A 19665-nucleotide genomic window follows, 5' to 3' on the forward strand; every position below is an offset into this window, starting at 1 on the left:
GCCTGCTTTCAGCTGAGAGTTAATTTTCTCAAGAAACTGGGAGGGGGCACAGCCAGGGTGGCTGACCCAAGCTGGCCAAGGGAATATTTGATGCCATGTGACATCATGCTCAGTATATAACTGGGGAAGTTGGCCAGGGGGACAGGGATCACCACTCAGGAATGGGCAAGGCATCAGGTTCCAGATGGGGAGCAATTGTGCTGTGTACCACTCGCTTTGTTTATTCTTTTGTCAGTATTATTGTTATTATTTTTCTCTTCTTTTGCAGTTTTGTCAAACTGTCTTTATCCCAACCCAGGAGTTTTACCTCTTTCTTCCAATTTATCCCAGCAGAGGGGAGGAATAAGCGAGTGGCTGCGTGGTACATAGTTTCTGGCTGGGGCTAAACTGTGACAGGATGTCAAATTAGAACTTTGTAAACTCTGCTGATTCACTGTGCTCCATGATAAGCTTGCATATATTGAATTATAGTGGTTTTAGCATGTGTATTAGAGCTTGAAGAGGCTTACATTAAATGTGCAAGGAAGAAGACCAAGTCTTTTTGCATTGCTGGGAGTGGTAGGGTATTCCTGCAACCAATCATATCTTACAGCATGATTTATCTCAGATTTATAGAATAAAAGATGTCTCTTTGTGACCCCTCTTAAATTTCTGTATATTACATACAAAAAAGGTGACCTAATGTTAGACATGTGCAATACACAGACAATTCTGTGCTCACTGAGAACAAAGTGTATTTTAAAATTCCTCCCCATCATTTTCTTCTTCAAATGAGTCAGTTCCCACTTCCTCATAGTCTTTCTCCAGGGCAGCCAGGTCTTCTCGGGCCTCTGCAAATTCTCCTTCCTCCATGCCTTCACCCACATACCAGTGCACGAAAGCTCTCTTGGCGTACATCAGATCAAACTTGTGGTCAAGCCTTGCCCAAGCCTCTGCAATGGCCGTGGTGTTGCTCAGCATGCAGACTGCTCGCTGAACCTGGGCTAGGTCTCCGCCAGGGACTACTGTAGGAGGCTGATAGTTGATCCCCACCTGGAAACAAGAATATGAAAGAAGGTTGTAAAAAGGCAAGAGCAGAAAGCAGTCAAAGAGCTGAAAAAAAAAGTGAGTAGTTACAGATGCTGGGGTAGAGTGGTGCCACTATCAAACCTACCAAATGGTAAATGTCTTAACAAATAAAAAGGTCATAAACAGTATGATACATGGTCATTTTAATGTCTGTATTATTCTTCTGTTTAATGTACCCTGGCAGCTTTGTTAACAGCTACTCAGCACTGAAAATACAGCTTCACCAAAATACTCTATAGAAATTAATTCAGAAAGTTGGTTCCCAGTTAAAAGTTTTCATTCTTAAACCAGATATTTGTATGACAAATATTTTTCCACTGCTACTGTCTGTATTATTATTGAAATTATGTTTCTTCACACTGCTGTGTAGCCAGTGGGGAGAGGTTGCATAATATTTCTGGATGGGGGTGTTAACTGACAGATTCCCTAATAACAGCATTTCCTTTATTTATTGTATTGGTTTTGGTATTTCCTTAGTTTTAGATGATGTTTCAGAGGGAACACGCACTGGCTTTTTCAAAATTCAGGTCTGAATTTTGAAGACTTCTTTAAATTTTAACTCATATACACTTCAGATTTCCACTTATGTAAATACTTAGGGGTCTGTGGCAATGGGATGTCCAAAGGAGAAAAAGCATATTTTATACAAACACATCTTCCTTATGTTCATTCTTCTCACGAAACATGCAAGATGTAAAACTTTAAATTTGAGTTTTCTGCTAGACTGAACTTGCCCTTTTCACGGAATCATGGAATTGTCAGAGTTGGAAGGGACCTCTAGAGATCATCTGGTCCAACTCCCCTGTTTCTTTCTTTAACATGAAAGAGAAGCTCGTGGCAGCCCTACTCACCTTAAAGCCTGTTGGACACCAGTCGACAAACTGGATAGTTCTTTTGGTCTTGATGGCAGCAATTGCTACGTTGACGTCTTTGGGAACTACATCACCTCGGTAGAGCATGCAGCAGGCCATGTATTTCCCATGTCTTGGGTCACACTTCACCATCTGGTTGTTGGGCTCAAAGCAGGAGTTGGTGATTTCAGCCACCGTGACCTGCTCGTGATAGGCCTTGTCAGAGGAGATGATGGGGGCGTAGGTCACTAAGGGGAAGTGGATGCGTGGGTAGGGCACCAGGTTTGTCTGGAACTCCGTCAGATCCACATTGAGGGCACCGTCGAAGCGCAGCGAGGCGGTGATGGAGGAGACAATCTGGCTGATGAGGCGGTTGAGGTTAGTGTAAGTGGGGCGCTCGATGTCCAGGTTTCGGCGGCAGATGTCATAGATGGCCTCATTATCCACCATGAAGGCACAGTCCGAATGCTCCAGGGTGGTGTGCGTGGTCAGGATGGAATTGTAAGGCTCCACCACAGCGGTGGAGACCTGAGGGGCTGGGTAGATGGCAAACTCCAGTTTGGACTTCTTTCCATAATCCACGGAGAGGCGTTCCATCAGTAAGGAGGTGAAGCCAGAGCCGGTACCTCCACCAAAGCTGTGGAAGATCAGGAATCCTTGCAGCCCAGAACAGGCATCAGTCTAGAAAGCCAAAGAAAAAGTGAAAGAATAGGGGCTGAAGAGGAATGAAAGCACTTCATCTACTAGGTTGAGTTTATTCTGAGCTGAGGGAGAGAGCAGCCATCAGCATTACACAGCACAGCTTTCATGTCAGGTTTTCTTGAGAAAGTGCTGGTTATAATCCTATCTTTTTCTTCCTTCACTGACTCAACTTCTGATATAAACATGGGACTCTTGTCTGTGGAGCTTCTCTCTTTGAACTTGACACTTCTTTTGGTTAGTCTAGCTGAAACCAGCGACATAGAATTGCCTAATCCACTCTTCTATATCAGTATTAGTGCTCCACGGCCATGCTAATAATGAAGAATTACATATTCACAACCACTTTTTAAGACTCTCTGAAGGCGTACAGCTGGGAAGTGAACTACTGGGCTTCTCTTTCTTGATCTAACAATGATGCCTCTGTATGTCTTGCAATCTCTTCTAAACCATTGGTATCGTTTGTGTTTAACAAGCTACCTCTTCTGCACTTCTTTCTTCTGCAGAATCCAAACCACTGTTTAGAACTCCTGGGACTTACCAGCTTACGGACACGATCAAGCACCATATCAATGCTTTCTTTGCCGATGGTGTAGTGGCCGCGGGCGTAGTTATTTGCTGCGTCTTCCTTTCCAGTGATCAGCTGTTCTGGATGAAAAAGTTCCCGGAAGATGCCAGCCCGCACTTCATCTGAATGAAAAAGAGAAAATCTAAGAAGCTGCATGGCTGGGCTCCAGTGCCAACAAGTTCTGGTTAGCTGTTAGTGTTGGCACAAGCTTTCAGTCACTGGAGGTCATGACTGCAAAAAAAAAAAACCAGGTGCTGACAGAGAAGGAAAAGCTGTTTCCTAAGCATTTTTAAATTGTTGCGTTCTGTTGATGTATAATGTGGCTTGTATCCAGCCGTGAAAGTTGTTATCTTCTAAAGAACTTGTCAGTTGTACAGCCTGTACCGACAAGAGTGCAAGTCACCAGAAAAAAAGTGTGACAAATATCCCCAGGTACCCTGGTTTTTAGAAATTCTTCTGTTCCTGGAGGGAAGCTGTCAGGCTCACACTTTGGATCCAAACAGGAGAAAAGCAGAATTCAAATGGCAAAAATGGATAAACAAAACTAAAATGTAAATATTTTGGCAAAGAGAAGTCATGCAAACCATGGGTAGTAGCTGTTAAACTGCTAACGATCCTGCTGTTGCTGTAACACCTATAGAGACAGAATCATAGAATCATATTGAGTCTTGACAGAATCTAGCATTCTAGCATAAAATTAATTTTATGCTATCTAGTGGTAGATCAAGATACAAAGGGTGTGCTGCTTTGTACCAGTGGAGGTTGGTGGCACACCGTGGTGATATTAGGAAGAGTAAGCTCTTCTGCATTTTCCAGCTTTACTTCTATACTGACCTACTACGGTTGGTTCCAGGTCCACCATTACAGCTCGTGGCACATGCTTCCCAGTGACTGTTTCGTTGAAAAATGTGGTGAAAGAGTCATCATTGTTGACTTTATCATGCGGTTCCTTGAAGGTGCCATCTGGCTGAATGCCATGCTCCAGACAGAAGAGTTCCCAACACGCGTTTCCTATCTGAACTCCAGCCTGGCCAACGTGAATAGAGATGCACTCACGCTGAGGGGAGAGAGCAGAGACAGGGTCAGAAACAATAGTCCTCATGGTTCCTGATGGTTACTCTTTCCCACCGTATTGCTTTTCCCCCAAAATGGTGAATTGTTGCTGTCCACATTTGGTTGTTCAGCCCTGTGACCACAATGAAACTGTACATACACACACCAGATACTGGGACATTCTTTAAAAAATTGAGATCTTTGGGCAGTAATATATGGGTACATGAAAACAGGCAGAAAAAAAAATAATTTTAGTTACACAAAACCCATCTTTTTTCCTATGCTTTGGCCCTGCTGAGGAGCATATCCCAGTTTAGTTTATTTTTACTCCTGGCTGGAACCTGACACAGCCATGTGGTATCCTTCAACCTCATGTAACCCAAGGCAGGTGATGTCTTTTGATCCTTTTACCCTCTGATAGCAGGCTAGAGTGGAAACTTGGAAGAACTGCTTTAAGCAATATTCACCTCAGGAAATTATTTCAGATTCTCTCAGTTGAAACAAGTGTTCCTTCAAGCTGCTGAGCAGCCGTGAATTTTACATAGCAGGTCCAATGCTTATTCAGGCAGTGTCATTCCAATATAGCGTGCTTATTTGCATAATTTTGAACACAGATCCTGTGGTAGCCAGGAACTCCAATGAAAAGAAAACAATGGATGTAATGCCAGCCTAAAATGGGCAGGTGCCAATCGCTCCGAAGTCCTTTACACTTAGAATACAGGAATATGAAGGACCTGGTGCTGGGTTTTGTAAGTTCAGAAATAGAACTATAAAGCAGATATTTAGTCCCAACAATTACAACACCGGGTGTAGTGAAAGGCGGTTTTGTAAGGAGGGAGCAGTTTCAGACATGAAATTTTTCAGCTTCAGTTTCTGCTTTGGAGCAATTGTAATTATCATCTTCTGAGCTCTGTCTTCGTGACCTCGGTGGCCCTGTCTATACTAGGGAGTAAGAAAGGGTCAGGTCGTAGGACTGAACACTGGCCTGTGATCGCCTGTGCTGATTGATAATTAGCACACTCTCTGGCACAGTTTTGGCTTTTGCCAGTTCATACTTTTCCAGACAATGCTTGGGCACCATCCAGAATGCAACTCACTGTCAAGAATGGTTTCCAGTGAGCAGCTCACTGGCCACTGCCTAGAGGGGAAAAGGAAAGAGAATTCAGACACCTAAATATGAAGCAGGCCATGCTGCCCGGCTTCAAGGCCAGAGAGTGGTCCTCACTCATTCTTATTTGGTAATGTCTCATTTAGAGTTATACAATGACTTAATAGCAGATTTGGCCAGTTCATTCTATTTTATTTAAATTCTGTAACTGCTTACCCTGAAAAATCATCCTATGACCTGAGAGTGAAATGCATCTTCCCCAAAAACTAAATCCTCAGGCAGAATGTGTGAGAAGCAGCATCTGTGGAGCAGTGTTTTCTTCACAGTTATACTTATGTTTTAGAAACATAACTATATGTTTCCAGAAGCGAGTAGAGTTTCAGAAGTCAGCACTGCCCCAGTGAGTCATCCTCAGAAGTTCAAATGAATACGGAAAGTCAATTTAAATATTTCATTCAATGAAATATGTTATTTCTGTTCAGTACTCATTTGTAAGTTGCTGACCCTGCAAATATGTACGTAGGAGTGTGTGTGACGTGCTCCCAGGTGTAGTAGTTGCACAACCCTGTTTTTCTCAACCGAGTTGTGCAAAAGTATCTGAGTTATTTGAGTGACGATGAGGTTTCATAGGTTGGTACGTTGCGGGGGAGCTGCAATCTGGAGGATTGCTCAGGAGACACTGGAGGCATATTTGGGCTTAGAGAATTCTATTAATGCCGATTTTGCACAGGAGAGGCTCCTGCTTTTCTTTTAAATCCCAGAGTGAGTCTGTGAGGCTGGCAGCAAGAAAAGAACCAAGATTTTTTTTCCTTTTAAACACGGTGATGAGGTGACTTTTTAAAAGAATATCTTTTAAAGCAAAAGTACAATTACAAGTCAAGCAATACTTGGAGCCTAAGGAGCTGCTTTGCTTGGTTCCTCAGATCAGTAGAGGAATTGGTCTGTTTTCTCACAGATGAACAAGTCAATATTGTGTTATAAAGCTAATATTGTAAAGCTTAGTGCAGAAGTGCAACTGAAGACCACAGAACCCATTCTTTATACTGAGCTTTCAGCTGTGCTAGTTTGAAGCAGTATCTCAACCCTGCCCTTGGAGCCGGACCTCTTGCCGTGAGTCCTGCCTTCAACTTCCATCTTCTCCTACCCCAGCAGTAATTTGGAAAAATTCTGACAAGGAGAGAAGACAGGAACAAAGAGGTTTCTAATCTTGTATAGTAAACAGCTTTAAAATAGGCATTGGACTTTTAGTAGGGAAGAGGGTGGGCCTTCTTCAGAGTCACAGGCAGAGTAAACTGATCTCTGTGTGATATTTAAATTTGGAGCGTGCTCCAAACTCATGTTTCACGTCCCATCACTAACGTACCAGGACCCGTCTTACAAACTGTGAACCTGACTTTTTGACAGTAGAAGGGGCCAGGTCCTTTGTGAAACTAAACCTGGGACAGCTTTGACTCTATTAAAAAAACAGAACACTACCTGGTTTAAGTATTTACTGTACAAAGGCAGACTTTAGTCTCCCAGCTATTCCCGAAACATGCTCGCTACCCTAGGTCTGCCCGAAGGCACGGGGAGCCTGTGGAAGTGCCCGTCTTGCCGGTGAAATGAGCGCTCTCATTTTGGACCTGCAGCTGCACTGGCAGAAAATAACATAGTCCTCTGTACCAAAAATAAGACTCAGTGCTAGACTTAAATTGGGGTACAAGGTGAAACGGATTTCTCACATCCTAAGAGGCTTTGAGAGATTTCTACAAATCTTCCCAAATTTTAAATTCTTAACAAAGAGTTTTAATTTTAAAAGAAGAAGGAATTTTAATTTCTTCCCAAATCTTAAAAATGAAAGGTACTTCATACTTACTTAAACTCATACACATGTAAAAACATTCATGCGCTCCAGAAACAGACATGTATAGGTATTTAGGGATGTGTAGGCAGACATGTATAGTACAGCCATTGGGGAAAAATTAATTTAAAACAGACACAGAAGTAAGTAACTTGTTTTGGTTTATTTCTAAAAAAAAAAATTATTATCTCATATGGAAATGAACCTGTCTTGAGAAAATATAGTCATAATAGAAGGAACTAAAAAGCAAAGTCTCCAGATGTAATTTATCTTATAATTCCACTAGCTAGGGACTCTCTGAAGAAAACTTTGGTCCGCCGTGCCTCACAGCTCCGTTGAGATTTTCTGACACTCCTACGTGGTAATGGGTGCGTGAGAGGAGGGTTTTGTGGCACAAACCCCCAATAACACCATCGGATCCTGCTGCCTTCCCTCTCCCGCCCTCCTCCCGGTCCCCGTGCGACTGGCATTCCCACATTCCCACATGTCCCCCCCCCCACCCCTTACCATGGTGTCTCGGCCAGCGTCTCCTTCCCTTTGGTGGTGTGGTCTTTGGAGGAGCCCGGCTCGGGGCTGGGGGGTGGGAGGCAGCCTGGGCTCCCGCAGCCGGCACCTGCCGCTGAGCTTCAGCGTCACCCGCCGCCGGGGAATAAGTGGCAGGCTCCGCCGTTCTGCCCCGCTGCATCCCCGCCCCACGCGAACTCAGGGCTCAGGTATGCCCCACATTTCAAATTTAGTCCCGCCTCGCTCGACGGGCTTATTCAATCCCAGCGTGGCCTCGCAACGCGCCGTCCGCTGTACTTTCTAACACCCCAGTATCACAGACTCGCAGAATATTCATGGTTGGAAGGGACCTTTGTCATCATCGAGTCCAACCACAAAAAAAAAAAACAAAACAAAGCCCCAAAACACCCCACACCCACCCACAAACAGACACAAACCAACAATCTCAGGCACTAGAGCATGCCCTGAAGTGCCATGTCTACACGTTTCTTGAATACCTCCAGGGATGGCGACTCCACCACCTCCCTGGGCAGGCTGTTCCAGTGCCTGACCACCCTCCCAGTAAAGTAATTCTTCCTAATATCTAATCTAAACCTCCCCTACCTTAACTTCAGACCATTTCCTCTGCTCTTGTCATTATTCCCTTGGGAGAAGAGGCCAATCCCCACCTCTCTACACCCTTCTTTCAGGGAGTTGTAGAGGGCAATGAGGTCTCCCCTCAGCCTCCTCTTCTCCAAACTAAACGTGCCCAGTTCAACTAAACATGCCCAGTTCTATCCATATGTATCACCTACAAGACACATACCATCCCAGCTCCCTGTCCCCTCAGCCTCCTCTTCTCCAAACTAAACGTGCCCAGTTCAACTAAACATGCCCAGTTCTATCCATATGTATCACCTACAAGACACATACCATCCCAGCTCCCTGTTCTGCCAGCACATACACGCGTAGACAAAAATCACTCCTAAATTCCAATACAGAAGACAAGAGGGTATAAGAACTCAAATGAATGAACAAGAGGAGAGAAGAAAATCCAAAAATAGAGAACTGGAAAGTAAATATAATTACCATTCTGAAGTGTGCTCTAGCAGGGCTCTTAAATGATGGCCTGAATTCTTTCCTTTCTTACTCCAGCTGCCTTTTTATTAATGTTTGACTTTACTTCTGTTGCTTCTCTTCCTGTGTGGAATCACCTGGGCTGCCGGCAGTACGGGGCAGTATTCAGTCCAGGCTCTAACTCCTCTGTCCAAACACAGAAAGAAATTTGATTCTCATTGCAGTGCTTATTGCAAGACGTAGCTGGAGGCATCACATAAACACTCTCACACCAAATTAGGGCAGTTGCTTCCACCAATTTATTGTCTGCTCCTTCTGTGCTGGCCCAGCATTGGAAGGCAGCAGCTTCTGCCAGGGGAGAAATCCTTGTGTTTGCAACTCCTAGATAACAAAGAGGAAGGCACACTTAATTGCTTGAATCTGAGCATTATGTATCCCCTGATTTTATAAACTTACCATTTATTATGATGTTTAATCAGTAGAAATTTAAATACGCAATTCCTAAAGTTTAGGTTAGTTTACTTGGACATGGTGGTACTAATACATTGCTCTGCCACTGCCAGCAACCTGCATTTATGTATCTTCTCTAAATAACATCAACATTTTAACAGTGCAAAATAGTTAATACTGGTTTTTATATACTTACATTTACTTTGATATACGTAGTCTTCATTTTGCTGATCTTTACATAGTCCTGCAAATCACTCCTCTTTGATTTGGGCTAGGAAAAGCTACAGAGATTTCTGGAGCCACAAGTATTTTTTACAGAGGAAGAATTCTTGTGACAATTTCTATCCTCTGCTTTGTTTAAGCTCTCTGAATCCCACGCTTCCCCAGAAAATCACCAGATCATTGCTTTGAGACTGAGAAATAGGTTGTTCTAGTGTTCTTCTCCCAATGGAACTGGCAATATTCCAGCCAAGCTCCAGCGTTCAGACAATCTGAAATTGTTAAAGCTCTCAGTTCCACCAGATGTGGTGCTCTGGGCAGAGAATCACCTCAGGAAAAGGTCCCACAGCAAATACTTTGAGCAGTCCACTGCCCAAATCCTCATAGGCACTCCGTGAGTTAACATGTCAGATCTAGCAGCTCCAACACCTAAAGGAGCTCTGTGAATTACTGAATTATTTGCAACTTAGTCCATTGCTGGACTAAGTCCCTTCTCTGCTCTTCCATTGCCCCCCTTCTCTCTTCTGAAATAGGCAGTGAGAGCACCTCTGGGAGTCTGTTTATCATTCCTCTCTCCACCCCAACCAAACTCAACTGTCCCAGGACCCGTAAACTCACCAATTTTGGGTGGCCACACTGAAGAGAGGGTGGATCAAAAAATTCCAGGAAGCAGGGATTGACCAAGTCTTGAGTGGTGTCCCTGGGTGGTGGGAGTGCAATGACTATGTCCCGTCTCTCTAGAATCAATTGAGCTTGAAGAACCTGGGGATGACCCTTCCTCACAGACACATAGCTAAGAGAAATGCCTTTGGAGACCTGCTTTAGGCCAAAGACAGTGCTTGACCTGCTCTGCCATGAGATGGCCCATAAACTCAAGTGCTGGAAAGACGTGCTGGTCTGGGGTGATGGAAGGACACAGATGAAAGTCTGTGTGTTTCCCACACATTATAGTACCTTCTTATGTTATGTGAATGAAGACTGAAATGCTTCCTCGTGTCCCCTGCAGAAGTCCATTCTGTCATTCTGTTGCCACCTACTGGGAGAATTTATAGCATCTCATTTCAGGTATTTCTGAAATTAGCCTAAAGCGTAGTATTTCAGTATCCACATAAAAATCTGCTATATTGATAAAATACTGGCTTTCAGGCATTTTCCCTGAAACAGGGAACTGGGCTATGTATTTTTTTAATTACTTTTAAATGAAGAAAACTTTAGTACGTCTTAGGATACAGTTTCAAAAGAGTTATTTCCTTTTTGGTAAGAATTGTCATATAAAAAAATTTTATGTATGTGTTAAAAATTGTGGAATTAGATCTGGACTCGCAGAATTAGCTTCCCTAATATAGCAAGTTCAGAACTACAGTTACTAATACAAAGACCAGCCATTCATTTTGCAGATAAAAGGGCAAACTACACTAGTGACATTTCTGGATGTGTCTGCTTTTCTCTATGCTGTTTACTGAATCACAGAATGATATGGGGTTGGAAGGGACCCCTGGAGATCATCTAGTCCATCCCCCCTGCCAGAGCAGGTCCACCCAGAGCAGGTTGCACAGGAACATGTTCAGGTGGGTTTTGAATGTCTCCAGAGAAGGAGTGGAACCCCTGGGGAGCCTGTTCCAGTGCTCTTCCACCCTCAAAGTAAAGAGGTTCCTCCTCATATCTAGATGGAACTTCTTACGTTCAAGTTTTGGACTGTTACCTCTTGTCCTATCTCCTGGGCACCACTGAAAAAAGACCGGCCCCATCCTCTTGAGACCCACCCTTTAAGTATTTATAAGCACTGATGAGGTCCCCCTTCAGTCTTCTCTTCTGCAGACTAAAAAGACCCAAGTCCCTCAGCCTCTCCTCATAAGAGAAGTGTTCTAGTCCTCTAATCATCCTTGTAGCTCTATTTTAGCAGTCCTAATACAAACTGAGTTACCAGAAGGGGGACAATGCTCCTCAACAGCTGGGTGAAACAGAATGCATTTCTGTAGCCCTGCTTGACTTGTATGTACTGAGTATATGTTTCAGTGAAAACATGGATTATTTTTTTAAAAGAAATCCACTAATTAAAGGTCAATAATAAATCCAGTGTGAAAGTAACAGGGGCATATATTTGGTCTGTCCTCCGTCCCCTCTGGGGTGTCTCTTCATAGGTGCTAAGGGAGACCTTCCAGATAACCAGGAGCTCCTGAGCAAGTTGGACACACACTGTAAGGTCAGCACAAACAGGCTTATTGCCTTGCTCCCGGCGTTGTTCAAGCATAGGGCTGCTTGACAGGTACCCCCAAACAGACACCACTTTCTTTACCTTCTACTACCTTTCCTTGCTTTCCCCCCAACTCCAAAACAGACATCCCACCCCAACTTTTTCACCACTGGCCCTGTTCTGCTAATTTTGCACCTTTATTTGGTAATTTCAGCTTTAGCTAGTACCCCCAATTAAGCCAACACCCCCTTCACTTTCTGTTGATATCACACTCAAGGTGGGGTCCCCAAAACGCTCCTTTCACTGTATGTAATGCCCAGTAGCTTCTCCTGCCACTACCTCATTAGTTTAGACCCAAGGTTAGGGTTGGTTAGCCAATTTTCCGGTCCCATTGTCTGCAACATCCAACAGTTCCTCTTGTTATTCCATCAGTTTAACCTCAGGCCGTGTCTGGCCACCTGCCTAATATCTTGCCTTAACAATATCTTGTTCTGAAATCCTCAAGCAATCGAAATATAGAAAACCATACCTTATTAAGACTTATGCTGTGAAGTCGTAGCTGGTGATCTTAGACATCCCACCTATACCTATCAATCACCCACATTTTTTTTGTCATGGTTCTGATTTATTGTGATCCCAGTAAGCCCAATGAAGCTGGTGATGCTTCTGTCCTGCATGCCACAAGCTGGTCCTTTTAAGGCCCTTGACTCTGTCATAGATGTTGTTCATTTATCAGTCACAACAGAGCTGTCAGCCTACTTGTACCTCCAGACTGGTCCAGTTAGGATTGTCTGAATTCCTGCTGAAGCTAAGAGTACCTGAATTGTGCCCCTGCTCAGGCCAGCTGGCAAAATCACACCTTCTAACCACCCCGCACTGTGGATTCTGCAGAAGGGCACTAGCACAAGCTGTATGTTCTTGGCACCAATAGAGTTCTCAGCGCATCTTACAGCTTTACAAATGTTACGTTTCGAATTAGTCTGAAATAAAGCCTGAGCCCTGTAGGTAACTTCTCCTCACATAGAGTCCATAGCAATTATCTGGGACATTTTGAAGCAAGAGTTCTGCAAATAATATTACAGCTACATGACTGTATCTCTGTATTGAATAAATGACAGTATAGGTGACAGAGGTCCTTTCAGGATAAATTAGCAGAAAAATAGGAAGCCTGTCACCCTCTGAGGCAAAGTGTCTAATGATTAGATGGTCATATATCCTGCATTTCCTGTCTTGTAATCGTATATTGGAGAACTGTTTATAGTCTACCAAGACTATAAACTACCAAGACTGCCCAGGTGGCCAAGAAAGCCAACAGCATCCTGGCCTGTATCAGGAACAGCGTGGCGAGTAGGGCCCGAGAGGTGATTGTCCCCCTGTACCGGCACTGGTGAGGCCTCACCTCGAGTACTGTGTCCAGTTTTGGGCTCCCTACCATAAAAAAGACATTGAGGTGCTGGTGCAGGTCCAGAGAAGGGCGACAAAGACGGTGAGGGGTCTGGAGCACAAGTCTTATGAGGAGAGGCTGAGGGAGCTGGGGTTATTCAGCCTGGAGAAGAGGAGGCTGAGGGGAGACCTTATTGTTCTCTACAACTCCCTGAAAGGAGGGTGTAGAGAGGTGGGGGTCGGTCTCTTTTCTCAAGTCACAGGCGACAGAACAAGAGGAAATGGCCTCAAGTTATGCCAGGGGAGGTTCAGGCTGGATATTAGGAAAAGTTTTTTCACTGAAAGGGTTATCAGCCATTGGAATGGGCTGCCCAGGGAGGTGGTTGAGGCACCATCCCTGGAGGTGTTCAAAAGACGGGTTGATGTAGTGCTGGGAGGTATGGTTTAGTGATGATGCTCCTTGTTTGTTGTGTGGGTGTCTATTTTTGTCAGTTAGGTTGACGGTTGGACAAGATGATCTTTAGGGTCCCTTCCAACCTAGAAGATTCTGTGATTCTGTGAAGATGGCAATGGAATAGTGTGTGTGAGCCAAGCAGAAATATAGCCACATGAAAGAAAGAGACAATGCTTTGCACAGGAAAGGGCACAGTGTATTTTAAAATTCCTTTTCGTCGTTTTCATCTTCAAAGGAGTCAGTTCCCACTTCCTCGTATTCCTTCTCCAGGGCAGCCAGGTCTTCTCGGGCCTCTGCAAATTCTCCTTCCTCCATGCCTTCACCCACATACCAGTGCACGAAAGCTCTCTTGGCGTACATCAGATCAAACTTGTGGTCGAGCCTTGCCCAGGCATCTGCAATGGCCGTGGTGTTGCTCAGCATGCAGACTGCTCGCTGAACCTGGGCTAGGTCTCCTCCTGGTGTAACTATAGGAGGCTGATAGTTGATCCCCACCTGGAAATAACAATAGAAAAGATGGAGGAATAAAAAGAGTTATGAGAAAAGGGTCCAAGACAATAAGCAGGGTAAAAAAATGTAAAACCATTGGTGAGGGGAGGAAAAGAGGTAGAGAAAAACTCAGATCACATCAGTGTTAAGTCTGATGTCATTCAAGCTACATTTTTGTGCACAAGTCAATTCCTTAACCTCATTCAAGACAAAAAAAGGGCAACTACCCAGAACTGAAAGTTAATGAAGAACTTACAGAAATATGTCAAGACAATGAAAAAAAAATACCTCTTTGCAGAGATGTTGTAGAAATGTTTCTTTTGCCAACAATGTATTATTGATAACTTTTGAGGGTATTTGGCTTGGTTGGTTTGGTTTTTTACATCTCATGAAGGACACTCTCAAGCATGTCAGTGTCTTCAGAGTATAAGCCTTACCTTGATCTTTCTTCTAAAAAGCCATTTAAGTTTAAAGTCTTATAGAGTTGACGTTCTCCTCTTACTGAATATAGAAACACTATATATACTTTCATTTTTTAAATACTTAGGGGTCTGTGTCAGTGGGATGTCCAAAGGAGAAAAGGCACATTTCATACAAACACATCTTCCTTATGTTCATTCTTCTCACAAATGGAAAACATGCAGGATCTAATACTTTAAATTTGAGTTTTCTGCTGGACTGAACTTGCCATTTAAACATGAAAGAGAAGCTCGTGGCAGCCCTACTCACCTTAAAGCCTGTTGGACACCAGTCGACAAACTGGAGGGATTTGTTGGCTTTGATGGCAGCAATTGCTACGTTGACGTCTTTGGGAACTACATCACCTCGGTAGAGCATGCAGCAGGCCATGTATTTCCCATGTCTTGGGTCACACTTCACCATCTGGTTGTTGGGCTCAAAGCAGGAGTTGGTGATTTCAGCCACCGTGACCTGCTCGTGATAGGCCTTGTCAGAGGAGATGATGGGGGCGTAGGTCACTAAGGGGAAGTGGATGCGTGGGTAGGGCACCAGGTTTGTCTGGAACTCCGTCAGATCCACATTGAGGGCACCGTCGAAGCGCAGCGAGGCGGTGATGGAGGAGACAATCTGGCTGATGAGGCGGTTGAGGTTAGTGTAAGTGGGGCGCTCGATGTCCAGGTTTCGGCGGCAGATGTCATAGATGGCCTCATTATCCACCATGAAGGCACAGTCCGAATGCTCCAGGGTGGTGTGCGTGGTCAGGATGGAATTGTAAGGCTCCACCACAGCGGTGGAGACCTGAGGGGCTGGGTAGATGGCAAACTCCAGTCTTGACTTCTTTCCATACTCAACAGAGAGGCGTTCCATCAGTAAGGAGGTGAAGCCAGAGCCGGTACCTCCACCAAAGCTGTGGAAGATCAGGAATCCTTGCAGCCCAGAACAGGCATCAGCCTGAAAACCAAAGAGAAAGTGAAAGAATAAGTGAAGATATCTTTAAATTACACTCTCAAATAGGGCCAGCAATAACCACACCCAGTGCACAACACAAAAGGTAGCAGTTTTCCCAGAAAATTCTCATAATCTATTTTCCCTTTGGGCTAGCGTATCAATAGAGCTGTATCGATTTTTTTTTTTCATACAATAATAATGCTATAGCACTATTTGAGGTTTTCCCTTTAAGTCTTGAATTCATATGGAAACAAGATGGGACAACCAGGACTTGCATATCTCTCTTCTGAACCAGTGACGATCGTTAAAGCAAAAGGAGAGCCGCTATCAAAAACCGCATGTGGTGTTTATTTCCCCTCCCACCCTCCCAAGGTCATGCTTCCAGTGTAATAGTGCGTACCATCTTGCGGATACAATTTAAAACTGCCTCAATTTTGTCTTTGCCAACAGAGTAGTGTCCACGGGCGTAGTTATTTGCTGCGTCTTCCTTCCCAGTGATCAGCTGTTCTGGATGGAAGAGCTGCCGATAGGTGCCAGTCCGCACTTCATCTGAGCAAGAGAAGAAAAAGCAGAAGCTCAAAAAGAGATACTTCACCGAGTTTGATAATGTTTGCAAAACAAATGAAGCATTTTATGTTTGCAGGAAATGATATGGAAATCCGTATGTTGAAAACAAAGTACAGAGGTGAGGAGTGTCTTCTGAGATGTTCTCCATTTTGGAAAAAAAAAAGAAGTGGACTCTGCTCCAAGTGTAAGTTGCCGTGTTATGCAAATGAATTCATTTATCAAATGAGGGCTGTGCCACGCTGTGGTAAAATTTCAGCTCTTTCTACCCATCAGATGAAGATCCATCAGAACCTTCAGGGGAACAACTGGAAAAAGAGCAGATTTGCAAGAGTAAAACAGTGGTTTCCCCTGAAAATTTGTCAGGACACTTCTGTTGCCTGATTCTTCATGCTCCTCTCTGACATCTGGATGTGAGGAGGGCATTTTCCATCAGTTAGGAAAAGAAAAATATCACCACAAAAAAACCCAAAAGAGCAGAAAGGAATCTCTTCAAGAAAGCTAAATTGCGCTTATAACCAGTGGAGGTTTAAACAATAGTAAACTTTTGATGTTATTAATTATTAGTAGAGTACCCATGACAGAGCACAGTCCACTTTTCATCTTTTCATTGAGAATCACAAGGCTTTAATTAACACCTGGTATTAAAAACTTAAAATCTGTATGTTTTGCCTGCATGCTGGGATCATCCCTAATGGTAAGAGCATTGTCCTGATATTCAGTGATCTGAACTTTGGCGTCCAGAAGAGTTAATTAATTTCTATTTTCCAAGATTAGTCCTATACTGACCTATTACAGTTTGCTCCAAGTCCACCATAACAGCCCGGGGCACGAATTTTCTGGAGCTTGTCTCTCTGAAGAATGTGGCAAAAGAGTCATCGCTGCTGGGCTGGTCGAGGAAGGTGCCGTTTGGCTGAATGCCGTGCTCCAGACAGAAGAGTTCCCAACACGCGTTGCCGATTTGAACTCCAGCTTGGCCAATGTGAAGAGAGATGCACTCATACTGAAAGGAGAGGACAGGGGAAATGGTGAAAAGAACCAGTGAATATCCTAAGAGTCCATAGGCTGATTTTTCCTGAAGCCCCCGAATTCACCAGCAATTACAAAATTTTCCACAAGACTGGAATTAATGGAAAATATTTTGACACTTATTTACAAATAGGAAGAAAAACAATTTGCTGTGCGTAGGAAGAGCAGCTAGAGATTTGCAGTCATGCCTACACATGGTGTACAGTAGACAGGATCTACATTGAAGTGCACATGAGCACATACAGATAGAAAAACTGTGCATAGGTGCTCAGAATAAACAACAGTAGGTTCCAGCTAAGGAATATGAGCCAAGTGCAGTTATCCAGGGCATGGAAGACAAATTTGTAGAAATTAAAGGAACTAAAGTGCCTTTAGTACCCTAATTGATTTCAACCACTGATTGTCTCGACCCATTCCCTGGGTACTTTTAATTCAATTTAACATGTGAAGAGTTAAACCTGTGAAGAGTCCTCAAGAGGACTCAATAGTCTTTACATGTCAGACTAAATTAATTTCTTGAGAAATCCTTCTCATACATACACTTCTGTAATTATGGCGGTTCAGTCAATAACCTGTTTCTAAAGTGTTTAGTACTGTGATATGCATGTACTTTAATAACAGAAATCTGAAAAACAAAACATAGTAATGGATTCTAAAAGACAAAAGGCGTGTCTCTCCTGTAGATTGCTATGCAGACTCCCCAGTACTGTGAATTTAAAGGGTTCTCTCAAAAACACTCTTGATGGACACGGTATATTTCAATATGAATCTTTTGGCAAATGATTCCCATCCAGAGTACCTAGGGAAATGTCCACATTTCTTTGCTCTTAATTTTAATACTCATGATCTCGTGGTCCAGAGGAGGGCCACGAAGATGATGAGAGGGTTGGAGCACCTCTCCTATGAAAACAGGCTGAGAGAGTTGGGGTTGTTCAGCCTGGAGAAGGCTCCAGGGAGCACGTTCCAGTACCTGAAGGGAGCCTACAGGAGAGATGGGGAGGGACTCTGTATCAGGGAGTGGAGCAATAGGACAAGGGGTAACAGTTTTAAATTCAAAGAGGGGAGATTTAGATGAGATACTTGAAAGAAATTCTTTATGGTGAGCGTGGTGAGACACTGGAACAGGTTGCCCAGAGAAGCTGTGGACGCCCCATCCCTGGAGGGGTTCAAGGCCAGGCTGGATGGGGCTTTGAGCAACCTGGTCTAGTGGGAGGTGTCCCTGCCAGGGCAGGGGGTTGGAACAAAATGATCTTTAAGGTCCTTCCAACTCTAACCATTCTGTGATTCTATGATCTAGTAGGAAAAGGCGATTAACACAGGGTTAAACATACTTTATGCAAATTACATCCAGCATAGCTTCTACCCAAAAAGGAAAAATAAGTTCCAACCCCATCCTTCTTTTTCTGCATGTGAGTTCTCTTATAGTAAATTCATTAACAGAAATGTAGCTGTACATGTTGGGCTCTGAATTTATTTACCATGAAGCTAACAATGGTTTGTTTGTACATTGTTTGTACACCGTAACATTTATTGCCCCCAAAATGAAGCAAAAAATTCACTTCGGCCTTCCCACCTTCACTCAGATCTTAACCAGAGTAGGGGGAAACAGAAGGTCAAACTCATTGCTCATTATCTCATAAAATCCATGCCCCATCCCTGGAGTGTTCAAGGCCAGGTTAGATGGGGCTTTGAGCAATGTGGTCTAGTGGAAGGTATCCATGCCCATGGCAGAGGGGTTGGAAGCAGGTGATCTTTAACGTCCCCTCCAAATCTAACCATTCTACAAATGACTCTACGCTACGATTCTGTGATTCTAAAATAATCTGACTCTTTTTCTTTTTACCATGGTTTCTCCTGTGTGCTTCCTTTCCTGATTGGTAGCGGCAGCTTCGGTTACTGATGTTTCTGCTGTTGCGTGTGCTGCCTGCTGCAAGGTGCCCGGGCATCTGCTCCTCGGTGGCAGGGGACCCAAAGCATCTCAGCGTGGGCAGGTGAGGTCACAATCTCTCCCTGGCAACCTCCCCATTCCACCCACTGGCCCGTCACACCAGCACCTACCTACGGGGCCCAGCCCTAAAATCTATTCTTAACCAACCCTCCCACTTAATTCTCCAAGCTAAACCTGGTATTAGCCACCAGAATTTTAACACATATGGAGCGTCTTCACAAATAACTGGTTTCCTCCCTTCAAACTCTTAATAACTGGTGAATATGCTTCTGGGAACTCAAAAAAAAAAATTATTATGAACCATTTCAGAATTTCTTCATTTACACTTTCAAAAGGTGGTGTTGTTTTTAAATGGCATCTTTCTGACAAAGGTGACTGTAGGTGAATGGTGGACATGGAGTTAACATGCCTAAGTTCCTCTGATTGGAACGAGTCGGGGAACAGGCTGAACTCCACTTGCCTGTTTGACCATCTGTGGATAGGATACATACATGGGATTACCTTCTCCTGGCATTAAGGCCCCAAACCTTATCTTACTGCCAGCCATTCCTTATCTTTGAGACCTCTGTTCATCTAATTACAGTTCTTCAGCCTTTCAGCTGCCTACAATACAGGCCAATGCGAGTTTTTTTGCACCTAGCAAGAAGATGGCAAAACAAAAAAGCAGAATTTCCTCCTGTATCTATCTGGAGTTACTAACAGAAAGTTAACACACACGTGGCACATACACGCTCTCTCTCACAAGGCTTAGAGAGTAGGATCCCCCCGGTTATGTCTTTTC

The 19665-nt window shown here is 43.9% G+C and overlaps 2 protein-coding genes across 3 annotated transcripts; both read right to left on the reverse strand.

Moving 5' to 3' along the window:
- Window positions 1-595: 595 nt before the first annotated feature.
- Window positions 596-8916, reverse strand: TUBA8 (tubulin, alpha 8). 2 transcript variants are annotated; one of them, XM_014937464.1, is made up of 5 exons: window positions 8760-8916; window positions 4021-4243; window positions 3160-3308; window positions 1920-2600; window positions 596-1032 (listed from the first exon to the last, which is right to left on the reverse strand). In XM_014937464.1, exons 1-5 carry the CDS (start codon window positions 8760-8762, stop codon window positions 739-741), a joined length of 1350 nt encoding a protein of 449 aa, XP_014792950.1. In that variant the 5' UTR covers window positions 8763-8916; the 3' UTR covers window positions 596-738. The 2 variants fall into 2 exon arrangements, with proteins under 2 accessions (XP_014792950.1, XP_014792949.1); XM_014937463.1 differs by lacking the exon at window positions 8760-8916 and adding an exon at window positions 7695-7881.
- A 4690-nt stretch (window positions 8917-13606) lies between these two features.
- Window positions 13607-18898, reverse strand: LOC106885337 (tubulin alpha-4 chain-like). The gene is made up of 5 exons (XM_014937465.1): window positions 18780-18898; window positions 16697-16910; window positions 15744-15892; window positions 14666-15346; window positions 13607-13942 (listed from the first exon to the last, which is right to left on the reverse strand). Exons 1-5 carry the CDS (start codon window positions 18780-18782, stop codon window positions 13649-13651), a joined length of 1341 nt encoding a protein of 446 aa, XP_014792951.1. The 5' UTR covers window positions 18783-18898; the 3' UTR covers window positions 13607-13648.
- Between the last annotated feature and the right edge of the window lie 767 nt (window positions 18899-19665).

The sequence above is a fragment of the Calidris pugnax genome, unplaced genomic scaffold (genome assembly GCF_001431845.1).
Source record: "Calidris pugnax isolate Ruff unplaced genomic scaffold, ASM143184v1 scaffold1, whole genome shotgun sequence".
In the NCBI taxonomy this organism is placed as follows: domain Eukaryota; kingdom Metazoa; phylum Chordata; class Aves; order Charadriiformes; family Scolopacidae; genus Calidris; species Calidris pugnax.

What these genes read in the sequence shown, in the direction of transcription:
- LOC106885337 (XM_014937465.1), bottom strand. An exon ending in TAAATTGTATCCGCAAGATG is followed by an intron (nt 15,347 to 15,743) that starts GTACGCACTATT and finishes TTTGGTTTTCAG; the next exon opens with GCTGATGCCTGTTCTGGGCT. An exon ending in GGTGTCCAACAGGCTTTAAG is followed by an intron (nt 13,943 to 14,665) that starts GTGAGTAGGGCT and finishes TGTTATTTCCAG; the next exon opens with GTGGGGATCAACTATCAGCC.
- TUBA8 (XM_014937464.1), bottom strand. An exon ending in TTGATCGTGTCCGTAAGCTG is followed by an intron (nt 2,601 to 3,159) that starts GTAAGTCCCAGG and finishes TTGGCTTTCTAG; the next exon opens with ACTGATGCCTGTTCTGGGCT. An exon ending in GGTGTCCAACAGGCTTTAAG is followed by an intron (nt 1,033 to 1,919) that starts GTGAGTAGGGCT and finishes TCTTGTTTCCAG; the next exon opens with GTGGGGATCAACTATCAGCC.